This window comes from Nomascus leucogenys, chromosome 10 (assembly GCF_006542625.1).
Source record: "Nomascus leucogenys isolate Asia chromosome 10, Asia_NLE_v1, whole genome shotgun sequence".
NCBI classification, from domain to species: Eukaryota; Metazoa; Chordata; class Mammalia; order Primates; family Hylobatidae; genus Nomascus; species Nomascus leucogenys.
This window is the reverse complement of record NC_044390.1, coordinates 64,417,966-64,444,492: the sequence shown is the minus strand read 5'-3', so window position 1 is coordinate 64,444,492 and position 26,527 is coordinate 64,417,966. Positions and strand designations below refer to the sequence as shown.

The window sequence follows — 26,527 nt, the reverse complement described above, 5'->3', positions numbered from 1 at the left end:
TTTACTTTTTGAGACAGTCTCACTCTGTCACCCAGGCTGGACTGCAGTGGTGGGATCTCAGCTCACTGTAACCTCTGCCTCCCGGGTTCAAGCGATTCTCCTGCCTTAGCCTCCTGAGTAGCTGGGACTACAGGTGCGTGCCACCATGTCTGGCTAATTTTTGTATTTTCAGTAGAAATGGGGTTTCACCATATTGGCCAGGCTGGTATTGAACTCCTGACCTCAGGTGATCTGCCCATCTTGGCCTCCCAAAGTGCTGGGATTACAGGTGTGAGCCACCGTGTCTGGTCAAAAAACCATATGGTATTTTCACTTCAAAAACAAAACCATGGAGGCAGGTAGACCACTTGAGGCCAAGAGATCGAGACCAGCCTGGCCAACATGGTGAAATCTCGTCTCTACTAAAAATACAAAAATTATGGTGCACACCTGTAATCCCAGCTACTCAGGAGGCTGAGGCAGGAGAACTGCTTGAATCTGGGAGGCGGAGGTTGCCATGAGCTGAGATCACATCACTCACTGCACTCCAGAATGAGACTGTCTCAAAAAAAAAAAAAAAAACCAACTGAACAAACAAAGAAACAAACAAAAAATGAGGAAATTTGACTTAAAAGTGCAGCATTTTAAATGAAAGAAATGTAAAATACAAGAAGAAGGAAGCCAGCCTCTGGGGCATGGATGTTTACAAAGGTGCTGACCCATGCGGATGCTGCCTGTGGGTTGAGAGGGAGGGGTCCGAGCTAGCCTCAGACCCTGGAGTGATGGTTGGGGCTTGAAGACACCAAAGCCTCCCCTCCCTGGCACAGCTCACGCCCGCTCTTACCTGCATCTTGCGAAGCTGCTTCACCGCCTCCTCCTTGCCCTGCCCGGCGGAGGCCATCTGAGCCTTCAACTCCTCCAGCTCTCCCTCCAGCTTCTTGCGGGCAGCCACGGCCAGAGCGCGCTGCTTCCGCTCCTCATCCCGCTCCACCTCTGCATCTCTCAGCTGGAGGGGAGGTCAGGAGGGACCGGGTCAGGCACAGGAAGCCCAGCCTCCCCCTGTGTGCTAAGGACATGGATGTCTGCCCTGGAGCTCCTGCCCCGGCTGCAAGCCCCATTTCCCTCACTCCCTGACTCTCCTTACTTGGTCCCCTCTCTATCCCCACTGCCCCAGCTCAGTCCCCCATCTCACCTAAGCCTCATTTCTGGCCTCTCATCTCTCCCCTCCAGCCCATTACAACACGTCTCCAGAGCTGACCCTGCTCATAGCCCTCCCATGGTTCCCTGGTGCCCCCAGGGCCAAGTCTTGGACACTCAGCCATGTCTAAGTCAAAGGGCCTAGTAGAGACAAAACCCCATGGAGATCCCTGGCCTTAGGTCACCTGCTCACCTCTCTTCCCTGCCTCCCCAGCTTCTAGCACCCTCCACCCCAAGTCTGTTGCCCACATGGCTCCAGAGGGGTCTTTCCGACACCCAGAGCTGCCCCCACCCCTCACCACCTAGCAGAGGGAAGACATGGGAAGTTCCTGGACAGAACGAGTAATGAATGAACGGTGCAGGGAGGGAGAGAGCAAGGGAACAAACAAGGAAGCGAGGGAGCGATGACTGAGTGGATTGGGGAAGGATGTGGATGGAGGGGAGGGTGGAGGAGCAGGTCATTGAGTCAGTGACTAAGGGGAGTCAGCAGGGGGTGCTGAGGGGCTGGGGTTGGGTAAATAGGGGAGGGGTTGGGTTGGGGAGAGGCGATGGGTTGGAAGGGGGTAACTGGGTGGATGGAGCAGTAGTTGGACATAGCGCTGGTTGGGGGAGAGGCTGTATGTGGGTGGTTGGGGTGGTTGAATAGATGGCGTGGCGATGGATGAATGGTTTGTGTGGTGGATGGAGGATGAATGATTGGGTACAGCAACAGGTCAACAGGATATGTGTGTGGGTTAATGGGTCATGGCAGGTTAATGGGTTGGGGAATAGGAAGATGGTTTTGTGGGAGGAAGATGGTTTGGCTGGCACGAAAGACTGGCAGAAATACTGAGTGGCAGGCAGGTGGGGAAACACTGAGTGGCAGGTGGGTGGGGAGACACTGAGCGGTGGAAGGGTTGGGGAGATACTGAGTGGTGGGCGGGTGGAGGAGACAGAGTGGTGGGTGGGTCAGAGAGACCCCTTGCTGCCCTTCTTGCTGCCCGTACACACGATGGCATACCCCAGCTGGACTGGCACCCTGTGGCCTTCTGTGTGACAATACCTGCTTGGCCAGCTGTCTCCGCCTCTCTTCACCAGCCTCATCACGGCCCTGCAGGTCACGCTCATGCTGAGTCTTGAGAGCCTGCACAGTCACCTCCAGACGCAGCTTGGCATCCTCGGCCGCCGTCAGCTCATCCTCCAGTTCTGTCACCTGTGCTCGCAGATCATTGGCTGCCTGTTCTGCTACCCGGCAGGCTCGTTCCAGCTCATGCACCTGGTGGGGAGGGAGAGTAGCTGCTAGGCACCTGGGTCACTGAGGCGGAGGAGGTTAGGAGCCTGGGTAGAGTAGGGGAAGATTTGATGGGGGATGGGGAGGTGGCAAGTCAGTGTGTCCATCCTAGTTTGTTCATTCATCCGTTCAAAATCTGCGAGCGGTTCCTTCCTAGGTGTCTCATTCAGCATCATCCCAAAATGTATTTCATGAACAACTGATGCTTCATAATTCTATTATCTGAAGCGCTTCAGAGTCCAATACAAGCATCTGTTAGGTCAGCTGACTCTCACTCATGGTGGATTATTCCCTGAGTTTTGTAATTTTGCATTGTGAGCTCACTCACTGGCAATTCATCTTCGGGAATCCTGTGTGAATGGGTTGAAGGCACGTAGCTCCAGGGTCATCAGTGCCAGTGTCTGCCAGACTCCCCAGGGTGTCACCAACCCACTATCTACTTCTATTGGGTTTTCTGTTTGGGAGGGTCCCTGATCTTTCAGGGAGGTATGAATTAAAACCCCAAATGCTGTGAAAATAGAGCTGGGCTTATGAATTTTCAGAGACTCCCCCTTCACCCCTCTCCTTACTTAACTGTCACCTCCTCAAGGAAGCCTCTCTTGACCCATCAGGGCCTCTCTGCTACCCACGCTCCTGGCACTGGGGCCCCTCTCCTACCTAGCCCTAGTCACAGTGGTCATTTGACATTTGCTTAGGGCTTTTTGTGCAACACCCACCTCCCGCACTGCACCATGAGTTCCACAGAGCAAGGCCTATGTCTGTGGATCGCCACTGCCCACATGATGATCATTACAATTCTGGTCACGGACAGTATCTACTTTCGGTCCTTGGAATGGGCCCTCTAGCTTCCCTTCCTATTTGGTACTTGCCAGTTTATTTTGTTTACTTGAAGGGATCAAACTTTCTCCCATCAACATCCTGTTTCCCACAAGGGCCTTTGGAGTCACTACAAATAACTTGACATTTTTCCCAAGGGACAGACCTTAACGGCTCAAGTATGAGCTGGGTTTTAGCTCCATCATCCCTAGGGCTGCAGGCCAGGTCTGTGTCAGGGAGAGAGGGGTTCTCTCCAGGCCTGGCTAAAAGCAAAATCGGATCAATGTCTACATGTGTGGAGAAGATACAGTCCTCATGCATTGGACTCCTAGAAGCACGTTGTTGGGAAAACAAAGAAATAAGGATGTCGAGATGGCATCTGTGCAGGAGCTCAACAAATTCTGCCAGTGCCTCCCATCATTAGTGAGGGTGGCCTGTGTCCCTGGGCGTGATCCATAAATGTATTTAGAGGATGAATAAAGGAAGGATGGAGTGGAGGATGTGGCGGGTCATTTTGACCATTCGGATGGCTGGAACACTGGCTGGGTGAGGGGAGCCTGGGAGAAGCCTTGGGGCACCACCCTACAGGCCCTGGAGGGATATATGAGTTAAGGGAAGACAGAGGCTTGGTGGGAGAGTCTGTGTGTGCTCAATGGAATTGGTGGCAGGCAAAGTGGGAGTCCTCACACTGTGTGTGTGCGTGTGTGTGTGTTATGTATGTATGCATGCACACAGTCATGTCTGGGGAGTGGTTCTCAGGCTGTGTGTTGTAGTAAATTCTCTTCATGGTCTCTCTCTGAGTATTCACACATATGTGTGGTGAGTAGTTTTCTCATGCCGTACATGTACATATGCACATGAATATGTGTATTTAATGGAAAATTCTCAGCAATGTGCAATGGCTCATGCCCGTAATCCCAATGCTTTGGGAGGCTGAAGTGGGAGGATTGTTTAAGCCTAGGAGTTCAGGACCAGCCTGGGCAACACAGCGAGACCCCATCTCCACAAAAAATTTAAAAAACAGCCAGGTATGGTGGAATGCACCTGTAGTCTCTGCTACTCGGGAGACTGAGGCAGGAGGACTGCTTGAGCCTAGGAGACTGAAGTTGCAATGTGCCATGATTGCACCACTGCCCTCCAGCCTGGGCAACAGAGCAAGACCCTATCTCAAAAATACAACAAAACAAAACAAAAAACAAACAAAAACAAGTAATAGAAGATTCTCCTCACATCCCGTGTACACAAATGTGAGCATGTGTGCCTTGTGAGCAGCTCTTGTGTTCTGTGTGTGAACACATGTGCTGGATGGAAGATTCTCCTCACGTTCTGTGAATGTCTACGTGAAGACCTACCTCTGGTGAATGGCTCTCCTTACTTCCTATGCATGTGCATCAGCACACGTATTTGGTGGGAGATTCTGTTCACACTGTGTGTGTGTATATGGATGCAAATGTTTGCTGAAGAGTCCTCCTCTTGTTCTCTTTTTTTTTGAGACAGAGTCTCGCTCTGTCACCCAGGCTGGAGTGCAGTGGAATGATCTCGGCTCACTGAAACCTCTGCCTCCTGAATTCAAGCGATTCTCCTGCTTCAGCCTCCCAAGTAGCTGGGGTTACAGGCATGTGCCACCATGCCTGGCTAATTTTTGTATTTTTAGTAGAGACGGGGTTTCACCATGTTGGCCAGGCTGGTCTCAAACTCCTGACCTCAGGTAATCCACCCACCTTGGCCTCCCAAAGTGCTGGAGTGCTGGGATTATAGGAGTGAGCCACCATGCCCAGCCCTCTTGTTCTCTTTGTGCATGAATATATGACTTTGATGGCTGGTTGTTTTTCATGTTCTATGTGTGAAAGCATACATGCATGTATGTGTCTCCCCTCACCCAGTGTGTCCCGGGGAGTGGGGGCCCTGCTCACGCTCTTGCCGACGTCATCCTTGCTGCTCAGCAGTGCCTCCAGCTCAGCCCGCAGGGCCCGGTTCTGCCGCTCCAGCTCCTCACGTGCCTCCTGCTCCTCCTCCAGTGCCCGTGTCAGTGACAGGGCCCGAGCCTCACGCTCCCGGCCCTCTGCCTCGGCCCGCTCGCGTTCCTCCACTGCCCGAAGTACAGCTGCCTTCTCCTCTGCCAGAAGCTTCCAGTTTGAGGGAGATGGGGTAGGGGGAAATAGATTAGCTGAAAGGAGTGTACAAGGGAACGGGAAGAGGGAGCAGCCAGGAACAGAGAAAGAGAGAGAAAGAGACAGACAAAGGCAGAGACACAAGAGGGAGGTAGAGGGATTAAAGTTGCAACCGTGTCCCAAACCAGCTTAACTCTTGAATGGATCAAACTGATCAGTCCCTAACTCTATATGTTCAACAGAAGAAAGGGTATTCCTTCCTCTTAAGAGTGGCAGTAGAAAAAAAAAAAATATATATATATATATTTTTTTAAATGGACTTCAACCTTTACTGTTTTTTTTAAGACACAATAATCAGCAAATAAACTTATAAAACATGCAAAGAAGAAAACAAGACTCATAGTTAAGAGAAAAATCAGTCCATACAAATAGACCCACAGATGACCTATATATTAGAATGTGAACACAAGGACTTCATGATAAGTTTCAGAATGAGACAGATATAAAGGGTGAAGAGGCAGAGTTATTTGAGGAGGGATTTGAAACTGTAAAACAGAACCACATAGAAATGCCAGAACTGAAAAATAAAATATCTGAAATAAAAGTCATTGGATGAAATTAGTAGCAGACTGGAGACATCAGAAGAATCAGTAAACTTGAAAGCAGATCAATAGAAATTATCTAAACAGAGCAAAGAAAGAAAGAAAGAAAGAAGATTGTAACAGAAATCAATGGAACTTTAACAACCTGAAAAAAGTACCAAGTGGTCATACATACATGCATTTGGAGTCCTAGAAGGTTAAAGAAAAAGTAAAGAAAGAAGTAAAACTGCCTTTGTTCACAAAAAACATGATCATCTATGTAGAAAATCCAACGAAATACATAAAAATTCTATTAGCACTAATAAGTGAGTTTAGCCAAGATTGTAGGATACAAGATCAATATACAAAAATCTATTGTTTCTACATACTAGCAAACAAAAATGGAAATGAAAGTAACATCACTTAAAATAGCCATAAAACCATGAAATACTTAGAAATACATCTGGCAAGAGATATGAAAGATGTACATTGAAAACTAAAAAACATTTCTAAGGTATTTCAATGGACAGATATACCATCTTCCTTGGTGAGAAAACTCAATATTGTTATGATGTCAATTATTCCCAGACTGACATATAGATTCAACACAGTTCCAAATCGGAAGGCTTTTTGTTTTGGGGTAGAAATTGACAAACTGATTCTAAAATACATATGGAAATGCAAAGGAACTAGAAGAGGCAAAATAACTTCAAATAAGAAGAAAAGGCTGGTGCAGTGGCTTATGCTTGTAATCCCAGCATTTTGGGAGGCTGAGGTGGGCAGATCGCCTGAGGTCAGGAGTTCGAGACCACCTGGCCAACATGGTGAAATTCCGTCTCTACCAAAAATACAAAAATTAGCCAGGTGTGGTGGCGCACACCTGTAATCCAAGCCACTCGGGAGGCTGAGGTGTGAGAATTGCTTGAACCCAGGAAGCAGAAGCTGCAGCGAGCCAAGATCAGACCACTGCACTCCAGCCTGGGCGAAAATAGTGAAACTCTATCCAAAAAAAAAAAGAGAAGAGGAAGAAGAAAAATGATTTTCAATAGATATGCAAAAACAAGTCAGTGGATAATAAATGGTGTTGAAATAGTTGGATATTTATATTCACAAAAATTAACATGGAGCCATGATAGCATCACATATAAAAATTAACACAGAATAAATCACAGACCTAAATGTAAACTTGAAACTGGAAGACTGCCAGAAAAAAAAACCAGGATAGGCCAGGTGCAGTGGCTCATGCCCGTAATCCCAGCACTTTGGGAGGCCGAGGCAGGTGGATCACGAGGGTCAGGAGTTTGAGACTAGCCTGGCCAACATAGTGAAACCCTGTCTCTACTAAAAATACAAAAAAAAAATTAGCCGGGTGTGGTGGCATGTGCCTGTAATCCCAGCTACTTGGGAGGCTGAGACAGGAGGAATCGCTTGACCCCAGGAGGCAGAGGTTGCAGTAAGCCAAGATCGCGCCACTGCACTCCAGCCCAGGCGACAGTGCAAGACTCCGTCTCAAAAAACAAACAAAAAACAACAACAAACAAACAAACAAAAAAAGAAAACAAGAAAAAAACAGGATAAAACCTTTGTGACCTTGAGTTAGGCAAAAATTTCTTATATACAATACTAAAAGCACAATCCATAAAACAACAGATTGATAAATTGGACAAAATTAAAAACTTCTATTCTTTGAAAGACTAACAGAATGTAAAGAAAAGCCACAGACTGGACAAAAATATCTGCAAAGCATGTATCTGATAAAGAACTTGCATTTAGAATATATAAATAACTTTATTTTCTTTCTTTCTTTTTTTTTTTTTTTTTTTTGAGACAGAGTTTCACTCTTGTTGCCCAGGCTGGAGTGCAATGGCACAATCTTGGCTCACTGCAACCTCCGCCTCCTGGGTTCAAGCAATTCTCCTGCCTCAGCCTCCCGAGTAGCTGTAATTACAGGCATGCACCACCATGCCTGGCTAATTTTGTATTTTTAGTAGAGACGGGGTTTCTGCATGTTGGTCAGGCTGATCTCAAACTCCTGACCTCAGGTGATCCGCCTGCCTCGGCCTCCCAAAGTGCTGGGATTACCAGGCATAAGCCACCGTGCCCGGCCCATAAAGAATTTTCAAAATTCAGTAACAGTAAAACAAACAACCTAATTAACAAATAGGCAAAAGATCTGAACAGATGCTTCAGCAAATAAGATATATGGACGGCAAATAAGCATATGAAAAGATGCTCAACATCATGGTCATTAGGGAAATGTTAATTAAAACCACCTTTGAGAAAAACTAAGGCTTTATCCATATAGTCCCAAACTGGAAAAACCCCAAATGGTTAATGAACATCAAAATGTGGCTGATCTATACCACAGGAATAATATCAGCAGCAAAAAACGGAATACATTATTGATATGCAAAAATATGGATGGATCTCAAAATAATTATTTTGAGGCTGGGTGCGGTAGCTCACTCCTGTAATCCCAGCACTTCGGGAGGCCGAGGTGGGTGGGTCACTTGAAGCCAGGAGTTCGAGACCAGCCTTGCCAACATGGTGAAACCTCATCTCTATTAAAAACACAAAAATTAGCCAGGCATGGTGGTGCACACCTGTAATCCCAGCTACTTGGGAGGCTGAGGCACGAGAATCGCTTGAACCCGGGAGGTGGAGGTTGCAGTGAGCTGAGATCGTGCCACCGCACTCTAGCCTTGGTGACACAGCGAGACTCTGTCTCAAAAAAAAAAAATTATTTTGAGTAAAATAAGCCCATCCCAAAAGAGATTTATGTGAAAATAATTAATATAAAATTCTAGAAGATGCAAAAAATAATAAAGCCTCAATGACCTGTGGACGAGTATTATAATCAAATCATATGTATTTGGAGTCCAAGAAGAAGGGGAAGGAGAGACAGTGGGAGATAAAAATTATTTGAAGAAATAATGGCTGAAATTTTCCACATTTGATCAAAAACATCAACCCACAGCTACAGGAAGCACAGTGAATCTAAAGCAGGAAAAATACAAAAAACCCACAGCTGGGCATATCACAGTCAAACTGCTAAAAACCAAACATAAAGAGAGAAATCGTAAGTCAGCTAGAAAAACATATTGCACCACCTACAGGGAAATGACAATTTAAAAAAATTTTTTTTAATTTTTAATTTTTTTTTTGAGATGGAGTCTTGCTCTCTCACCCAGGCTGGAGTGCAGTGGTGCGATCTCGGCTTACTGCAACCTCTGCCTCCCGGGTTCAAGTAATTCTCCTGCCTCAGCCTCCCGAGTAGTTGGGACTACAGGCACACACTGCCACGCCCAGCTAGCTTTTTTGTATTTTAGTAGAGACAGGGTTTCACCGTGTTGCCCAGGCTGGTCATGAACTCCTGAGCTCAGGCAATCCGCCTGCCTTGGCCTCCCAAAGTGCTGGGATTACAGGCATGAGGCACCGTGCCCGGCCTCACACTGCATTTTCTAAATGAATAAAATAAAGCACAGAGAGGTTGAGCAATTTGCCCAAGCCACACAGCCATCAAGAGGCCGAGTTGGGATCCGAACCTCAGGATCGCCTGAGCTGAACTCTCTAAGGTTCTGTGATTTTTATTTCACCCTCAGGCTGCCAGATGCTTGGCATTATTGCCATTTGCTAGATGGGTGAACTGAAGCTGAGATGGAAAAAGCAACTTGCCTGAGGTACCCCGTGAATCAGCAGAAGTGAGATGAGTTATCTGGTTTAATTCTCATAAGCAACCTCTGGGGTACTGAAGGTATTCGTATATTTTGTCATCCAAAAACCAGGGCAGCTCTGAAAGTAAAAGTGGGTGCTACGAGGAATTATGCTGTGGCAAGAGGCATGAATCAGGACAGAGGGATGTCCTATTTTACAGAGGCCCAGAGCAAAGAAGGGTCTTGCCTCCTGGTCCACTACAACTGCCTAGTCGAGCCGTGACAGCACGGATTACTGGTTCCTCACAACGACCCTGGGAAGTGTAGACGGACTTGCTGATTCCCCAGCTGGGTGGACTGAGGTGCCCCACCTGGTCAAACTTGCGCTGCTTCTTCTCCAGGGTGCTCACAAGCTGCCGCTGCTGCTCCAGGTCCACGCTGGCGTCGTCCAGCTCCTGCTGCAGCCGGCGGCGGCCCCGCTCCAGCCGATCCACGGCTTCTGTCTTTTCTGCCAGGCGCTGGGTCAGGGCCTCGGCCTCCCGGGCTGCCCGGCGCCGTGCCTCCTCCCCTGCCTCCAGTGCCCCTGCCTCCTCCTCCTGGCGCCGCCGCCACTCAGAGAGCTGAGGGGAGGAGAGAGAGGGTGGTTGGTGGTCACGGCCATTAGTGACCAAGGTGTGAGCTGGTGGTGCTCCATTTCCAGGATGAAGAGACTGAGGCCTGAAGTGGGAGAAGGTCACTCTGCTGGGCTCTTCTGCCTCTGAGTGGTGTGAGGTTGTGAGTACTATGAGCCCTAGTTCTTCCAGGGAATTAAAATTATTCCCTCGAAGATGCGGAGGTGAATCAGACCTGGAGTCTTTCCTGGGGAGGCCCTCGGCTGCTGGGGGAGACACAGCGTCACAGCCAGGGTGATAGGGGTTGAGGGAGCAGTATGGGAGCTATGGAAGTCCACAGGAAGGGCTCAGAATCTGTTTAGAACATTCAGGAGAAACTTCCTGAAGGAGGAGCATTTGAGATGGGTCTTGAAGTATGCATAGGAGTTTGCCAGTTGAAGGATATCTGCAGGCATGTACCATCACTCATTCATTCAATAGGCACTTCTCAAAGCCTACCATACATCAGGCTCTGTACTGGGCTGTGCTACAGACCTGGATCTAACTGTGATGGGATTCTAGTTTGAAGGGGCTCTCAGTCTGGTGGGGAGACTCATGGGCAGAGACAGTCCCAGCCCAAGGTGACTGGCGTTGGGACAGAAAAGAGAAGATGGGTCAGGAAACTTCCCACAGGGGAGCCTAATGCTAAGTCTGGAAAAATAAAAGGTTTTTTTCAAATAAAATAGGAAAGTAGAGATAGAGATGAATACAGCTAAAGACAGGAAGGACCAGAGATTGCAGGTCCTCAAATGCCCAACTGAGAGGCATGGCCTTTGTCTAGGGGTACTGGGGAGACATGGGAGAGCTGTGAGCAGGGGAGGGACAGGGTCAGCTCCAGGTGAAGAAAGAAGCTTCTGGGGCTGTGTAGGGGATGAGCTGTTAGGGGAGAGGCTGGAGGCTAAGAGGAGGATCTAGATGGGAGAGGACAGCGCTCGAGCTGGGGCTGAGCTGGAGCTGGGACAAGGGATGAGGCTGAGAGTCAGTGGGCAGGAGAGCCAGGGCTGGGCACAGGCTGTGGGGGGTAAGGGGGAGTCAGAGAAGAGAAAGGCACCCATGGGTCTGGCCTATGAGAAGGTGGGCAGCGTGGCCGTCCCTGAGCTGGGGAACCCAGGAGGAGCAGTGAGGGGGCTGTGCCTCCCTGAAGTTCTTACGTAGGGCTGCTCACCTGGGCCTGGGCGGTCTGCAGTTCACGGCCCGCCCGTTCCCTGGCAGCTGCCTCCTCCTCCAGCTGCTCACGCAGCCCGGCTGCCTCAGCCTCCATGGCTCGCACCCGGGACCCCAAGGCCAATTTCGCCCTGGTCTCCTCTTGCAGCAGCTCCTGTAAATGGAGGAGATGGCAACGTCAGGTGTGGTCGGGAGGACAAGGAGGGGAGGGTGATGGTGGAGCCGAAGGGCAGGCAGGGTCACCTGGGCATCATGCAGCTGGGCTTCTGTGCTGCTCAGCTCCTTGCTAAGACGGATGGTTTTGGACTCAGCCTCGTTCAGCGCCCCAGACACATTCTCCAGTTCAGCCTGCAGGGAAGGGACAGGGGAATGAAGCCCTCCAATCATGGCCTCCACCCAGCGACCCCATCTGCCTCAAATCCCTACCACACTGGCAGGAATGTGAAATGGTGCAGCTGCTGTGGAAAACAGTCTGGCAGGTCCTCAGATGCTTAAACATAGGGTTCCCACATGACCCAACAATTCCGCTCCTAGGTGTATACCCAAAAGAAATGAAGACATAGGTCTGTGCAGAAACTCATACAGGAATGTCCACAGTGGCATTACTCACCATTGCCAAGAGGCGGGACCAGCCCCAACGTCCATCAATAAATGAATGGATAAACAAACGTGGAACATCCATACAACGGGCATTATTGGGCAATAGAAAGGTATATGGATCTATTGCGTGGTGTTGTTTTTTGGGTTTTTTTTGTTTTTGTTTTTCTGAGACAAAGTTTCACTCTTGTTGCCCAGGCTAGAGTGCAATAGGGCAATCTCGGCTCACTGCAACCTCCGCCTCCCAGGTGCAAGTGATTCTCCTGCTTTAGCCTCCCAAGTAGCTAGGATTACAGGCATGCGCCACCACACCTGGCTAATTTTGTATTTTTAGTAAAGACAAGGTTTCATCATGTTGGTCAGGTAGCCGGTCTCGAACTCCTGACCTCAGGTGACCCACTTGCCTCCGCCTCCCAAAGTGCTGGATTACAGGCATGAGCCGCCGCACCCGGCTGGTGTTTTAAAAATTAAAAAATAAAAAAGGAATGATGCTACAAGCTGCAACACAGATGAATCTTGAAACCGTTATGTTAAGAAGGCAGCCACAAAGGCCACCCATATATAGTAGGATTCCATTTATATAAGATCTCCAGAATGGGAGATCAGTAGAGACAGAAAGGAGATTAGTGGTTCCCTGGGTGGGGTGGGGGAGAAGTGGGGGATGATAGTTGAAGGGTATAGGATTTCTTTTTGGGATAATGAAAATGGTCCAAAATTAGATTATGGTGATGGCCGTACCACTCTGTGAATATACCAAAATCCATTGAGTTGCACACCTTAAATGAGTGAATTATTATTACTATTATTATTATTTAAGGTGGAGTTTCACTCTCGTTGCCCAGGCTGGAATGCAATGGTGTGATCTCAGCTCATCGCAACCTCTGCCTCCTGGGTTCAAGTGATTCTCCTGCCTCAGCCTCTCCAGTAGCTGGGATTACAGGCATGCGCCACCACGCCCGGCTAATTTTGTATTTTTTTTTTTCAGTTAGACACGGGGTTTCTCCATGTTGGTCAGGCTGGTCTCGAACTTCCAACTTCAGGTGATCTGCCCACCTTGGCCTCCCAAAGTACTGGGTATTATTATTATTATTATTATTATTTTGAGACAGGATCTCACTTTGTTGCCTAGGCTAGAGTGCAGTGGAACAATCATAGCTCATTGCAGCCTCGACCTCCCAGGCTCAAGGGATCCTCCTGCCTCAGTCCCCTGAATAGCTGGGACTACAGGCACATGCCAACATACCTGGCTAATTAAAAAATTTTTTTTTCTGAAGATGGGGTCTCGCTATGTTGCCCAGGCTGGTCTCGAACTCCTGGGCTCAAGCAATCCTCCTGCCTTGGCCTCCCAAGTGCTAGAATTACAGACATGAACCACTGTGCCCCCGACTTGTACATGATTATGTTGGAAGAGCTAAACGAGACAATTGGTTTGATATGGACCAAATAGAAGCCCAGAGAGGGCAGGCATGTCACCAAGGTCACACAGCAGAAACCCCTGCCCTGGCCACACCACTTACCTGGGCTCGCTGCAGCTTCTCAGCAGCCTCTGCTCGTGCCCTCTCCCCGTCACCAGCCCGGCCCTGCACCTCCTGCAGCTGTGACTCCAGGCGGCGCCTCCGCTGCTCACCCTCCTGACGTGCAGTCTGCAGGCTGCTCAGTTCTGCCCGCAGCTCGGACACCTCGGCCTCCAGGGCCAGCCGGGTCTTCTCCCATGCACCTTTGCCCTGGTGTGGGAAGGAGATGAGCAAAGATCTATGAGGCCTTTCCTGGACCAGGCCAGGCACACTCCCCTCTCAGGGCCTTCGCACTGGCTGTTCCCTCTGCCTGGAACACACTTCTCCCAGTGAACAAATAGCTCATCCCTCACTCCCTCTTTTTTTTTTTTTTTTTTTTGAGACAGTGCTTCACTCTCGTTGCCCAAGCTAGAGTGCAATGGCATGATCTCTGCTCACTGCAACCTCTGCCTCCCAGGTTTAAGCAATTCTCCAAGTAGCTGGGATTACAGGTGCCCACCACCACACCCGGCTAATTTTTTGTGTTTTTAGTAGAGATGGCGTTTCGCCATGTTGGCCAGGCTGGTCTTGAACTCCTGACCTCCCAAACTGCTGGGATTACAGCCGTGAGCCACCATGCCTGGCCCATTTTTTGTTTGTTTGTTTGTTTGTTTTGAGATGGAGTCTTGCTCTCTCACCCAGGCTGGAGTGCAATGGTGCAATCTCGGCTCACTGCAACCTCTGATTCTTGGGTTCAAGTGATTCTCCTGCCTCAGCCTCTCAAGTAGCCGGGACTACAGGCATGTGCGCCACCACGCCCAGCTAAATTTTGTATTTTTAGTAGAGATGGGGTTTCACCATGTTGCCCAGGCTGGTCTCGAACTCCTGGCCTCAAGTGATCTGCCCTCCTCAGCCTCCCAAAGTTACAGGTATGAGCCGCCGTGCCCGGCCACTCCCTCAGTTTTTTATCCTGATGTCACCTTCTCACAGAATACCTCCACAGCCTCTCTACTTAAAAACTCACCCGCCTTAGAATTCTGATCCCCTTTTCCTGTTCATTATGGCCCCATAGCACTTATCACCCAATATAAACAAGGTGTTTATATTGTTTACTCTCTGCCTCTCTCCCTAAAAGGAAAGCTCCACAAGGGAAGGCAGTGCTGGTTGTTGGGTTAACGGCTGGTTCCCCAGCAATGCTCCTGGAATATAGTCCACACCCCATTAATGCTTACTGAATGAAAGATGCACATGAATGCGTGAGGAAAGGGGCCCAGGGAGACGAACAGGCCTAGAACCAGCCAGTGGTAACTCCTCCAACCCTGTGTCCTGCCCTGCCCTCCCCGTGGCCCCTCTGCCCTGTCCCCCTGCCCCAACCCACCCTCCGGGCCTGCTCCAGCTGCTCCGCCAGCTCCCCCAGGGCCTGGCCGTGGCGCTGCCTCAGCTCCTGCACTGCCGCCTCGTGGATGCGGGTCTCCTCCTCCAAGGTCTTCTTCAGCTCCGTGACCTCCTGTTCCCTCTTGGACCTTTATTGGGGGAAGGGAGAGGGGAAGGGAATTTCAGAGCAGAGGAAGGCAGGGGCTTTGGGGGAGCTGGTTGTTTTTTTTTTTTTTTTTTTTTTTTTTTTTTTTTTTTGAGACGGAGTCTCGCTCTGTCGCCAGGCTGGAGTGCAGTGGCCCGATCTCGCTCGCTGCAAGCTCCTCTGGTTCATGCATTCTCCTGCTCAGCCTCTCCGAGTAGCTGGACTACAGGCGCCCCACGCCCGGCTAATTTTTTTTTTTTTTTTAGTAGAGACGGGTTTCACCTTGGTCTCGATCTCCTGACTCGTGATCCCGCCTCGCCTCCAAAGTGCTGGATTACAGGTGAGCACCGCCCGGCTGTTTCTTCTTTTCATGTTTCCTTAAAAAATGAGGGCCTCATGTTATGCTCCCCAGGAGATCTGGGTGGTGACGCTGTGGAAGGAGTGTGGCTTTAAGGGTGAACTCCTATTCACCCTTCAAAACCCATTTCCAAAAGGCCCTTCCTCAGCAAAGTCTTCCTGGATCTCCCATAGACTTGGTTTAGGGGTCTTCACTTATCACCCATAATGCCCCGTGTTACTCCACTAAAGCACCCCTTGTTCTGGGTTGAGATTGTCTTTGCCTGAATCTGCCTCCCCTGAGACTGGAAGTTCCCAAGGGTAACACCTGGGTCCGACCCATCTCTGTCCCCAGCTTGACCCAGGCCGGACCTAGAGCTGGTGGTTCATGAATAACTGTACAATAAGTAAGCCTCTGTGTAGACAGAGACTTTGCACCTAAGTCCTTCCCTCAGCCCTGTACGTGCACAGGCTGTGACAGCGGCCTGCCACCGGGCCTCACCGGAGCTCCTGCTGTGCGTTGGTGGAGTCCAGCGTGTCCTCCAGCTCGCCCCGCAGCGCCTCCAGCTCCTCGCCCAGGTCCCGGCGCTGCTTCTCCGCCTTGGTCCTGGCCACGCGCTCAGCCTCCAGGTCCTCCTGGGCCTCGGCCAGGGCTGCTTGAGCCTCCCGCAGGGATTTCAGCAGCTGGGCCCGGGCCCCACCCTCGTCTTCTGCCCTGGGGGTGACAAGAACCATGGAGTTGGTACAGGGGCACGCAAGGGTGAGGCAATGATTTCTGGGGACAGAAAGGCTGGATGTGGGCTTTGGGGGTGGCCAGTCCCAGGTTCGAATCCTCTCTCTGCCACTGGGCACTTGGCTCCAGTACTAATTTAATTTTTTTGAGAAAGGGTCTCGCTTGTTGCCCACGCTGGAGTGCAGTGGTGCAGTCATGGCTCACTGCAGCCTCAAATTCCTGGGCTCAAGTGGTCCTCCTACCACAGCATCCCATGTAGGGGAGACCACAGGTGTGGTCCACTATCCCTGGCTACTTTTTTTTTCCCCAGAGAGACGGGGTCTCACTATGTTGCCCAGGGCTGGTCTCGAACTCCTGGCCTCAAGCCATCCTCCTACCTCGCCTTACAAAGTGCTGGGATTGCAGGAGTGAGCCACCTCGCCCAGCCTGACTCATTTCGAACCTCAGTTTTCTTAGCTGTAAAGTGGGAATGACAGCAACAGTAATCGTAGGAGACACTTAGTAAGTTCCTGCCTCATGCCAGTGCTTTACTTGTGTCACCTCATTTAACGTTCCTGCCAAATGAGGAAACTGAGGTCCAGCGCAGAGAAAGCATTTACCGAGGTTACCCGGTCCGTGAGTGGCTGGGTTGGCCCAGAGTCCCTCCTTATAGCTCTCACAGGGATGTGGCTTCCTGTCCCTTCACGCAGTGTCATTGCAAAGAGAAGCTGGATCTGGGGGCAGCACCAACTGGGACCTGGGGGTTAATGGCTCAGGGAGCCACACAGGCCTGGCTTAGTATCCTCTCCTGGCCCCCTGCTCCAGCAAGTGACTTAAGAAGGGCAGGGTCCTGGTTTGTGGGAGGACATGACGATGAACACTCCCCTTTACCAGGGTTGCTGGGGAGATGGCGATAAAAATAACTAAAGCACAAAAGGCCACATGTTGTACAAAATATCTAGAATAGGCAAATTCTATTTAGACAGAAAGTGGATCAGAGGGTGCCAGGCTGGGGAGAAGGAGGGATAGGGAGTGGCTGCTTTCTTTCTTTCTTTTTTTTTTTTTTTGACAGAGAGGGTCTCGTTCTGTCACCTAGACCAGAGTGCAGTGGCACAATCATACCTCACTGCAGCCTCGACTTCCCAGGTTCAAATGATCCTCCCACCTCAGCCCTCTAAGTAGCTGGGACTACAGGCACGTGCCACCATGCTTGGCTAATTGTTTTAAGTTTTTTGTAAAGACAGGGTCTCATTATATTGCCCAGGCTGGTCTTGAATTCCTGGGCTCAGGCGACCCTCCTGCCTCCTCTCAGAGTGCTGGATTATGGCGTGAGTCACTGTGCCTGGCTGTGATTGCTTAACACATACAGGGTTTCCTTTTGGGGGTGATAAAAAAGTTCTGGAGGCCAGCATAGTGGCTCATGCCTGTAATCCCAGCACTTTGGGAGGCCGAGGTGGGTGGATCACCTGAGGTCAGGAGTTCGAGACCAGCCTGGCCAACATAGTGAAACCCTGTCTCTGCTAAAAATACAAAAATTAGCTGGGTGTGGTGGTAGGCACCTGTAGTCCCAGCCACTCGGGAGGCTGAGGCAGGAGAATCGCTTGAACCCAGGAGGCGGAGGATGTAGTGAGGCAAGATCACGCCACACTGCACTCCAGCCTGGGCGACAGGGCAAGACTCCAGCTCAATAAAAGAGAAAATGTTCTAGAACTAGATAGAGGTGATGGTTACACAGCATTGTGAATAGGCAAAATCTACTGAATTGTACATTTAAAAAATGATTACTTTTATGTGAATTTCACCTCAGTAAAAAAGAAAAAAATTAACAAGAGTAATAAAAGTAGTAATAGAAACATGCGGCATTTATTGAGGGCTCAGCATATGCCAAGCGTCTGAGGAGCACTTTCTTCTTTAACCCTCGCGCTAATCTTAGGAGTAGCGTCTACAATTACCCTATTTTATAGATGAAAAAACTGAGGCTAGAGAGGTGATGTGACTTGTGTGAGGTCACATGACTAGAAAGGGGAGAAGCCAGGATTCCAACCCAGAAGTCAGACTCAAAGATGTGTGTTCACGGCTGGGTGCAGTGCCTCACGCCTATAATCCCAACCTCAGCAAATGGATCACCTGAGGTTGGGAGTTCGAGACCAGCCTGGGCAACATGGTAAAACCCCGTCTCTACTAAAAATACGAAAATTAGCTTGTTGGCGGGCGCCTGTAATCCCAGCTACTTGGGAGGCTGAAGTACAAGAATCGCTTGAACCTGGGAGGCAGAGGTTGCAGTGAGCCAAAATCACACCATTGCACTCCAGCCTGGGAAACAGGGCAAGACTCCATTTCAAAACAAAACAAAAAAAAGATGTGTTCTTAACCACACACACACACACACACACACACACACACACACACACCATGTTCCATCAACTCTAAGATGCACAGTTTTTCACATTTTAACATCTCCGAAATGGAGCTGTACTTGTAATCAAGGGGGTCTTAGATTGCATGAAGCACAGTGCATAAAAAGCATTTGAAATACTAAGCACCACATTTGGCATAGAGTGGAAGCTCAATTATTGTGAACGAGTGTAAATATTAATTATTATGATTCCTAACATAGGCCACTTGTCAAATCTCAGCTGATTCTGGGCTGTTTGGTGTGGGGAGGCCAAGCAGGCAAGAGGAAGAAATAGCTCTTTTTTTTTTTTTTTTTTTTTGAGACATAGTCTTGCTCTGTTGCCCAGACTAGAGTGCAGTGGTATGACCTCGGCTCACTGCAACCTCTGCCTCCTGGGTTCAAGCAATTCTCGTGCTTAAGCCTCCTGAGGAGCTGAGATTACAGGTACCTGCCACCACACCCGGCTAACTTTTGTATTTTTAGTAGAGACAGGGTTTTGCCATGTTAGCCAGGCTGGTCTCCAACTCCTGACCTCAAGTGATCCACCTGCCTTGGCCTCCCAAAGTACTGGGATTACAGGTGTGAGCCATCGTACTTGGCCTAGAAATAGCATTTTCTTATTCCCATTGTGCACTGTTATGCAAGTTACCAGACACATAGAGTCTTGTTTCACTTTTCCCTTAACCTAGTGGGCCTGGAACTCTTGCTATCTTCATTTGACAGAAGGGGACACTGAGGCTCGGAGGGGATGTGGCCTGTCTGTGGCTGGTGAGTGGCTCCACTGGGGTTTGTACCCAGGAGTTTCTGACTTGGGCACCCCACGCTGGCCGGCCGTGCACCCGTGCTGCTTACCCCACCAAGCCCACCCCACCCTGCACCTGGCCAGGGCAGCCTGCAGCTCCTCCTCCTTGCGGCCCAGCTGGGACCGCAGCTCCTCTGCCCGCTGTTGCTGCTCCACCATCTGCTCCTGCAGCTCCGAGCTCTCCCCATCCAGCCTCCGCTTCAGCTTCTCCAGCTCCTGGCGACCCTTCTCCTCCTTCCGCAGGCGGTCTGGAGGCAGGGGTGGGGGCCGTGCATGAGGACTCCAGGCCTGCACACTCAGCCGCTCTCACAGAGACCACAGGCCCCCAGCCACATATAAGGCTAAGCTCAGCACCTCCCTTAACACCTTCTCCTCCTCCCACCTTCCCCATCTATCTCAGGGACTCTTCCCACAATGTTGTCCTAGATGCACTGTCCTCTCCTCCTCATCCCCACCGACAGCCCATGCCTCCACCCTCTGACTCTCTCTGCCCTGTGTCTATAGCCCTGCCTCCTCCTTGTGCCCCTTCCCTTCTGTTTCTGATTTTAAGTCAACAGGAAGGGACAGGGAGACAAAAACATGTCTGAAATAGACAGACAGTGGGACAGTCAGATGGGAAGAAAGGAGGACAACCCAAGACACCAGGGAGAGAAGGAGAGTTGGATTTAGAGATGCATTAAGAACTCAAGAGCTGGGAGGACACTCAATCCGCCCTGAGCCTTCCTTCCTATCCCATTTAGCAGACACAGCCACTGAGGCCCTGTAGCACATGGGGCTTGCCTGAGGTCCCCCATCAGAGCACACACAGACCCCCGGGAGCTCACCCTCCATGTCTGTGATTGTGGCCTCATATTTGAGCCGTAGCTTATTGAGGCTCTTGACCTTCTCCTCCTCCTCAGCTGCCTGGGATGAGAACTCGGCCAGGCGATCTTCCAGCAGCTTCCGCTCCTGAGGGGTGGAGTGGGATGGGGGGCAGTCAGGAGGAGTGGGGCCAGGAGCAGCCCCTACCTGATCTGCAGCTTCTGGTGTTGTTCTCATCTGTGTTTCTGCTCCTCTTCACCCTTCTCTGACCTTCCTCCCATTACACCTCCCTCTTCTTCCCATTCCCTGGGGTCTATAGACCCATCCCACCCCCACCGGTGCACACCTGAGAACTGCAGTGTGGTAACCCCCATGGCTTGAAGTTCACCATTCATTAACCCACCAATGCACCCCATCCCCACTTTCCCAGCTGCCCTCAGGCCCCCAACCTTGCTCAGCTTGGAATTCTGATCTTCCAGGAGCAGCAGGTCCTCTTCAAATTTCTTCATTTTTGCCTCTGTCGTCACCTTCTCCAGCTGCAGCTTCTGCCGCGCCCCCTCCTCAGCCTCAAGGTGGGCCTCTAGCTCCTGGGGTGGAGAGGCAGGAGGAGTGAGGATGCTGGGCCAATAGATGGAGTGTGATGGGGAAGGATGGGAGTGGGGATGGCTGGCCCATGGATCCCCGGGGCTTGTGGTTCAGAGATGTCCATGCCCTGGGTGAGGCTGGGAAGGATCAAACCCTTATTGGCTTTCCCATTTCATTCATTAGCTCAACAAGCATTTATTGAGTGCCTAGTGTATGCCAGGCACGGTTCTAGGCACTGAGGGTGGGTAAAAGTGCCTGTCCTTCTGCAGTGAGAGATGACTGCACCACTGCACTGAAGTCTGGGTAACAGAGCGAGATCTTGCCTCTGAAAAAAAAAAAGGAATACCTATCCTTGTGGAAATCACATTCTTGTGTGGGAGTTAGGGGTACAGATTATAAACTACAAACGCAGTAAATAGGCTGGGCGCGGCGGCTCACGCCTGTAATCCCAGGACTCCGGGAGGCCGAGGAGGGCGGATCACGAGGTCAGGAGATCAAGACCATCCTGGCTAACACAGTGAAACCCCATCTCTACTAAAAATACAAAAAATTAGCCAGGCGCGGTGGCGGGCGCCTGTAGCCCCAGCTACTTGGGAGGCTGAGGCAGGAGAATGGAGTGAACCTGGAAGGTGGAGTTTACCATGAGCCAAGATTGCGCCACTGCACTACAGCCTGGGCGACAGAGCGAGATTCCGTCTCAAAAAATAATAATAAATAATAAATAATACTAAAAAATAAAATAAACGTAGTAAATAAACAAATTATAGAAATGGGTACTGCCAATATGACAGTCATCAGGCATATTGGAAATCGAGACTCAATTTTATTTTTTGAATCTATTTTATTTTATTCTGTTTAAATTTTTTTTTTTTTTTTTTTGAGACAGAGTTTTGCTCTTGTCGCCCAAGCTGGAGTGCAATGGTGCAATCTTGGCTCACTGCAATCTCCGCCTCCTGGGGTTCAAGTGACTGTCCTGCCTCATCTTCCCAAGTAGCTGGGATTACAGGCACCTGCTACCACACCTGGCTAATTTTTTGTATTTTTAGTAGAGATGGGGTTTCACCATATTGGCCAGACTGGTCTTGAACTCCTGACTTCAGGTGATCTACCCACCTCGGCCTCCCAAAGTGCTGGGATTACAGGAGTGAGCCAACGTGCCCAGCCTATTTTATTGTTTGAGACAAGGTCTCACTCTGTCACCCAGGCTGGAGTGCAGTGGTGCCATCACAGCTCACTGCAGCCTTGACCTCCTGGGCTCAGGTGATCCTCCCCCCTCAGGCCTCCTGGGTAGCCGTGACGACACTACAGGTGTGTGACACCGTGCCTGGCTAATTTTTGTGTTTTTGTTTTTGTAGAGAAAGGGTTTCACCTCATTGCCTAGGCTGGTCTTGAACCCCTGGGCTTAAGAGATCTTCACAAAGTGCTGAGATTACAGATTGAGCCACTGCACCCAGCCAAGACTCAATTTTATGTGCTGCCTTGACATTTGGTAAAAGTAGGAGGGGCCTCAAATGGCCTAAACAAAAGTCCTCCTACTCCCTCTGCTCCCACAGATAAGGTCCCCCAGCCTTATCTGGGGACCCTCCTTATCCTGGGGACCAGACACAGTGCCTGCTTATCCCTGAGAAGCACATTCCGGCTCCCTGCCAGCCCATGGAATTACTGAAACAAACCAAACACATTTTTCCACGGCACCCAGGGGTCACCTCCCCCTGTTGCTGCGACAAAGCCTGTTTCCCACAGCCCCTGCTTGTTCACTCTGCTCTTGAGGGCAACACCCATGTGGCCGTCTGTGGTGTGGTGTTGGCCCCCCTCAGGCTGTGAATATTCAATATTCAAGAAACTGCTGTCAATCAATCTCACCTGTCTGGCGTCCAGTGCTGTATGCTCAGCCATCCCCATAAACCTAGGGTAGGGTCCCTCCCTCACCAAAGGGGTCAAGAGAAGTTGATTAAAACACTACTGGGCCGGGCGTGGTGGCTCACGCCTGTAATCCCAGCACTTTGGAAGGCTGAGGTGGGCGGATCACCTGAGGTCAGGAGTTCGAGACCAGCCTAGCCAACATACTGAAACCCTGTCTCTACTAAAAATACAAAAATTAGCTGGGTGTGGTGGCATGCGCCTGTAATCCCAGATACTGCTGTAGAGGCTGAGGCAGGAGAATTGCTTGAGCCCCGGAGATGGAGGTTGCAGTGAGCTGAGATGGCGCCACTGCACTCCAGCCTGGGCGACAGAGTGAGACTCGGTCTCAAAAAAACAAAAAAACAGAAAAGCACTGCTGAGCTCTTGAAATGTGGCTGATGGGGACTGATGAGCTGAATTCTCTGTCTTATTTAATTTTACTTATTTTAAATTTAAAACGAGACACCCAATTACTGAAAAGCTTTTAAGCATGTTTGGAACAACTTGGCCATGTGAATCTAGTTTTTATAAACTGCAGAAATTATGAAATAGAAATACAGATCAAGTATTTCCATTGAAAATTTAGCATCTGAATTGAGATGTGCTGTAGTGTAAAATACACACTAGATTTTGAAGGGGAACCATGAGGGCAGCCTGCCCATGAATGAAGCCAGGAGATGGAGAGAGGCAGAGTACTGAGGACATTGCCTGAATGCCTGGATCCAGCCATGCCTGAAGCTGAGGACATCACTTGGGCACCTGGATCCAGCCATGCCTGAAGCTGAGGATATCACTTGGATGCCTGGATCCAGCCATGCCTGAAGCTGAGGATATAACTTGGATGCCTGGATCCAGCCATGCCTGAAGCTAAGAACATTACTTGGGTGCCTGGATCCAGCCATGCCTGAAGCTGAGGATATCACTTGGATGCCTGGACCCAGCCATGCCTGAAGCTGAGAAAATCACTCAGACACCTGGATCCAGCCAAGCCTGAAGCTGAACATATCACTTGGATGCCTGGATCCACCCATACATGAGGCTCACATATTTTAAGGTCTCCCATGATCTGAATCAAAAATGTATTCTTTTTGCAAATTCAATTAGAACTGAGTTTTCTACAAATTCATGGCCCAAAGACACACGGTTTGTAGAAGCAAAGGTGGATGGTGTAGAGAAAGGGGTCTGGAAGGTGGCCTGGTGGGCATGCAGGGGGCCAGACCTGTATGTGCTGCTGCAGCCTCTTCTTCTCGGTTTGCATTTGACGGCTGCACTCCTCCTCCTCACCCACGCGAGCCTCCAGCTCTGACACCACCAGCTCCAGCTCCTGCTTGCGGGCTGCCAGCCTCCCCCGCGTCTCCTCGGCCTCTGCACACAGTTCTGCCTCTGCTCGCAATTGCTCTGCCAGGCGGGCGCGCTCCTCTTCCAGCTGGGGAGTGTGTGGGAGGTTAGTGGTCAGCGGGCAGTGCTCCAAGGGCAACCTGCACTGGGTGCCTGCTGCCTTGTAACTTGCTTTGGCCTTTAAGTCCTCCAGGGCAGGACTGAGGGGCGGGAGGACACAGTGTCCCCACCTCCTCCCCCTCAGGTCCCCATCTCAGGATGAGCCCACATCCCCTTAATCACTAAGTCAGAATCCTGGGGATGTCCTTCTCCCTCACCTCTCACAGCCATCAGTCTGCACCACTGCTCTCCTCTGGCCCCTCCTCTCTGTCCCTACAGCCCCAACAGGCTCAGGTCTTGCCTTCTCTCACCTGTCTCTCTCCAGCCTCCTCCCCAGCCTCCCAGCCTCCAGCCTTTCCCATTCCAGTCCATCCTTCAAATAACCCCCAAGGGGTCTTTCTACTACCTCACATTTCATTTAATACATTTCATACCTAGAAATGTAACCACAGGAAATAATGCAGAAAAGGCAAACAGAAAAATGCTCAAGAAGGGGTTTGTTCTAGCATTATTATTATTATTATTATTATTATTATTATTATTAGAGACACAGTGTCACTCTATCGGCCAGGCTGGAGTGCGGTGGCGCCATCTCGGCTGACTGCAACCTCCACCTCCCAGAGTAGCTGGGATTACTGGCGTGCGCCATCACACCCAGCTAATTTTTGCATTTTTAGTAGAGACGCGCTTTCACCATGTTGGCCAGAGTGATCTTGAACTCCTGACCTCAGGTGATCTGCCCGCCTCAGCCTCCCAAATGTTCTAGCATTATTTTAAGATAGCCAAAATACTGGAAACAGTTATAAGTTCGCCACCTGTATACCATAGCCCGGCCACAGCTGAGGCCCCTGCCCCCAGATCCTACAGCCCAGCTCCATTCTGGCTCTGCAGGACTCTCCCACCCCACCCCTACCCGGCCCATACCCTGGCTACACCCCCAGGGCCCTACTCCCTGTACCTCACGACTCAACCAAACTAAACAGCCCCAATCCCGGCCCAGCCTCAGCACACCTTAGCTTTGCTCCCATCCTCCCGACAGCCCTGCCTGGGCACAGGCTGGCTCAGCCGGAAGCCCCGCCCCTCACACCTGGCTCCACCCATGCGACACAGCCCCACCCGAAGACACGCCCCCACGCCCTGCCCCCGCCCCCTCACCTGTGCCACTCGGCCCTGGAGCTCTCGAACTTCGCGGGCGCTCTGCTGCTGTAGCTCCTGCACTTTCTGCAGCTCCTGGGCCCGTGCCTGCAGCACCTCATCCTGCCGGGTCACCTGCAGCAGTGGCTTCACCTAGGTGGAGGTGAAAGGGGGTGGAATGGCTGACTTCAGGGGCCAAGACCTCACACTCTTAGTGGGGTCTGAGTTTCTGGGTTCAAATCCCTTCTCCTCCACCTATTAGCTGTGTGTCCCCGCCTTGGCAACAGTCCCTGGTCACAGGCCTAGAACACTGACAGGTACAGGCAAGCACCACTAAATACACTATTGATCTATCTAATCTCTCTGGCTAAACGATCCCTCCACATCCAAGAGACACTGTGTACTGTGGCTGCTGCTATTCTTTGGAACAGTCCGTCCTCCTTCCTTCCTTCCTTCCTTCCTTCCTTCCTTCCTTCCTTCCTTCCCTCCCTCCCTCCTTCCTTCCTTCCCTTCTCTTCCTTCTTCCACCCTCCCTCCCTTCCTTCCTTCCTTTCAACAGAGTCTCGCTCTGTTGCCCAGGCTGGAGTGCAGTGGTGGGATCTCGGCTCACTGCAACCTCTGCCTCCCAGGTTCAAGCGATTCTCCTGCCTCAGCCTCCCGAGTAGCTGGGATTACAGGCGTCTGCACCACATCCGGCTAATTTTTGTGTTTTCAGTAGAGAGGGTTTCGCTATGTTGGCCAGGCTGGTCTCGAACTCCCGGCCTCAAGTAATCCACCCGCCTCAGCCTCCCAAAGTGTTGGGATATAGGCATGAGCCACCGTGCCTGGCCAAGGGCCAGTGTTTTTTAAGCCTGTTAGTCCAAGGTTGTTAGTGAGAGATGAGTTTTACATGGCATGACTCAGGCTGCAGTGACAGAGGTACACACAGAACTGAAACAAAAATTTCACAAAACCTCGTCGCCCTTGCTAAGTGAGATCTGCTCTGATAATTTCTCTTCAATCATATTCTACTCTGTTCTACACAAGTCTACTTGATTCTTTTCCTCTCCACCCAATTCTGTATCCCTTCTATTCTCTTCTTTTCTGCCCCGACTCCTAGCATCTTTCACAGCTATCATTCACATTTCTCAACTGATGCCAATCAAATCCTACTTGACCCCAACCCGCAACAACTAAGGTAGGCAAACTTTTTCTTCAAGGGCAAGCCAGGAAATATTTTGAGATTTTACAGGCCACCCTGGCTGTTTTTTATTTATTATTAATTTTTATTTTTATTTATTTATTTATTTATGTTAAGACAGAGTCTCGCTCTGTCACCCAGGCTGGAGCGCAGTGGTGCGATCTTGGCTCACTGCAACCTTCACCTTCTGGGTTCAAGCGATTCACCTGCCTC

At 50.4% G+C, this 26,527-nt stretch overlaps 1 protein-coding gene across 7 annotated transcripts in view; it reads right to left on the bottom strand.

Annotated features, from left to right (window-relative positions):
- Positions 1-26,527, bottom strand: part of LOC100589070 (myosin-14) — a 104,061-nt gene that overhangs the window by 17,277 nt on the left and 60,257 nt on the right. For all 7 annotated transcript variants that reach the window (XM_030821120.1, XM_030821123.1, XM_030821124.1 and 4 more), the window contains 14 exons: positions 25,156-25,287; positions 23,783-23,989; positions 20,526-20,663; positions 20,100-20,223; positions 19,352-19,523; positions 15,869-16,081; positions 14,890-15,034; positions 13,536-13,742; positions 11,665-11,769; positions 11,423-11,575; positions 9,979-10,227; positions 5,176-5,388; positions 2,219-2,431; positions 824-985 (listed from right to left, as the gene is read on the bottom strand). In XM_030821120.1, coding sequence (XP_030676980.1) covers positions 824-985; positions 2,219-2,431; positions 5,176-5,388; positions 9,979-10,227; positions 11,423-11,575; positions 11,665-11,769; positions 13,536-13,742; positions 14,890-15,034; positions 15,869-16,081; positions 19,352-19,523; positions 20,100-20,223; positions 20,526-20,663; positions 23,783-23,989; positions 25,156-25,287 — 2,433 coding nt within the window. The remainder of the gene's footprint in view (positions 1-823; positions 986-2,218; positions 2,432-5,175; positions 5,389-9,978; positions 10,228-11,422; positions 11,576-11,664; positions 11,770-13,535; positions 13,743-14,889; positions 15,035-15,868; positions 16,082-19,351; positions 19,524-20,099; positions 20,224-20,525; positions 20,664-23,782; positions 23,990-25,155; positions 25,288-26,527) is intronic.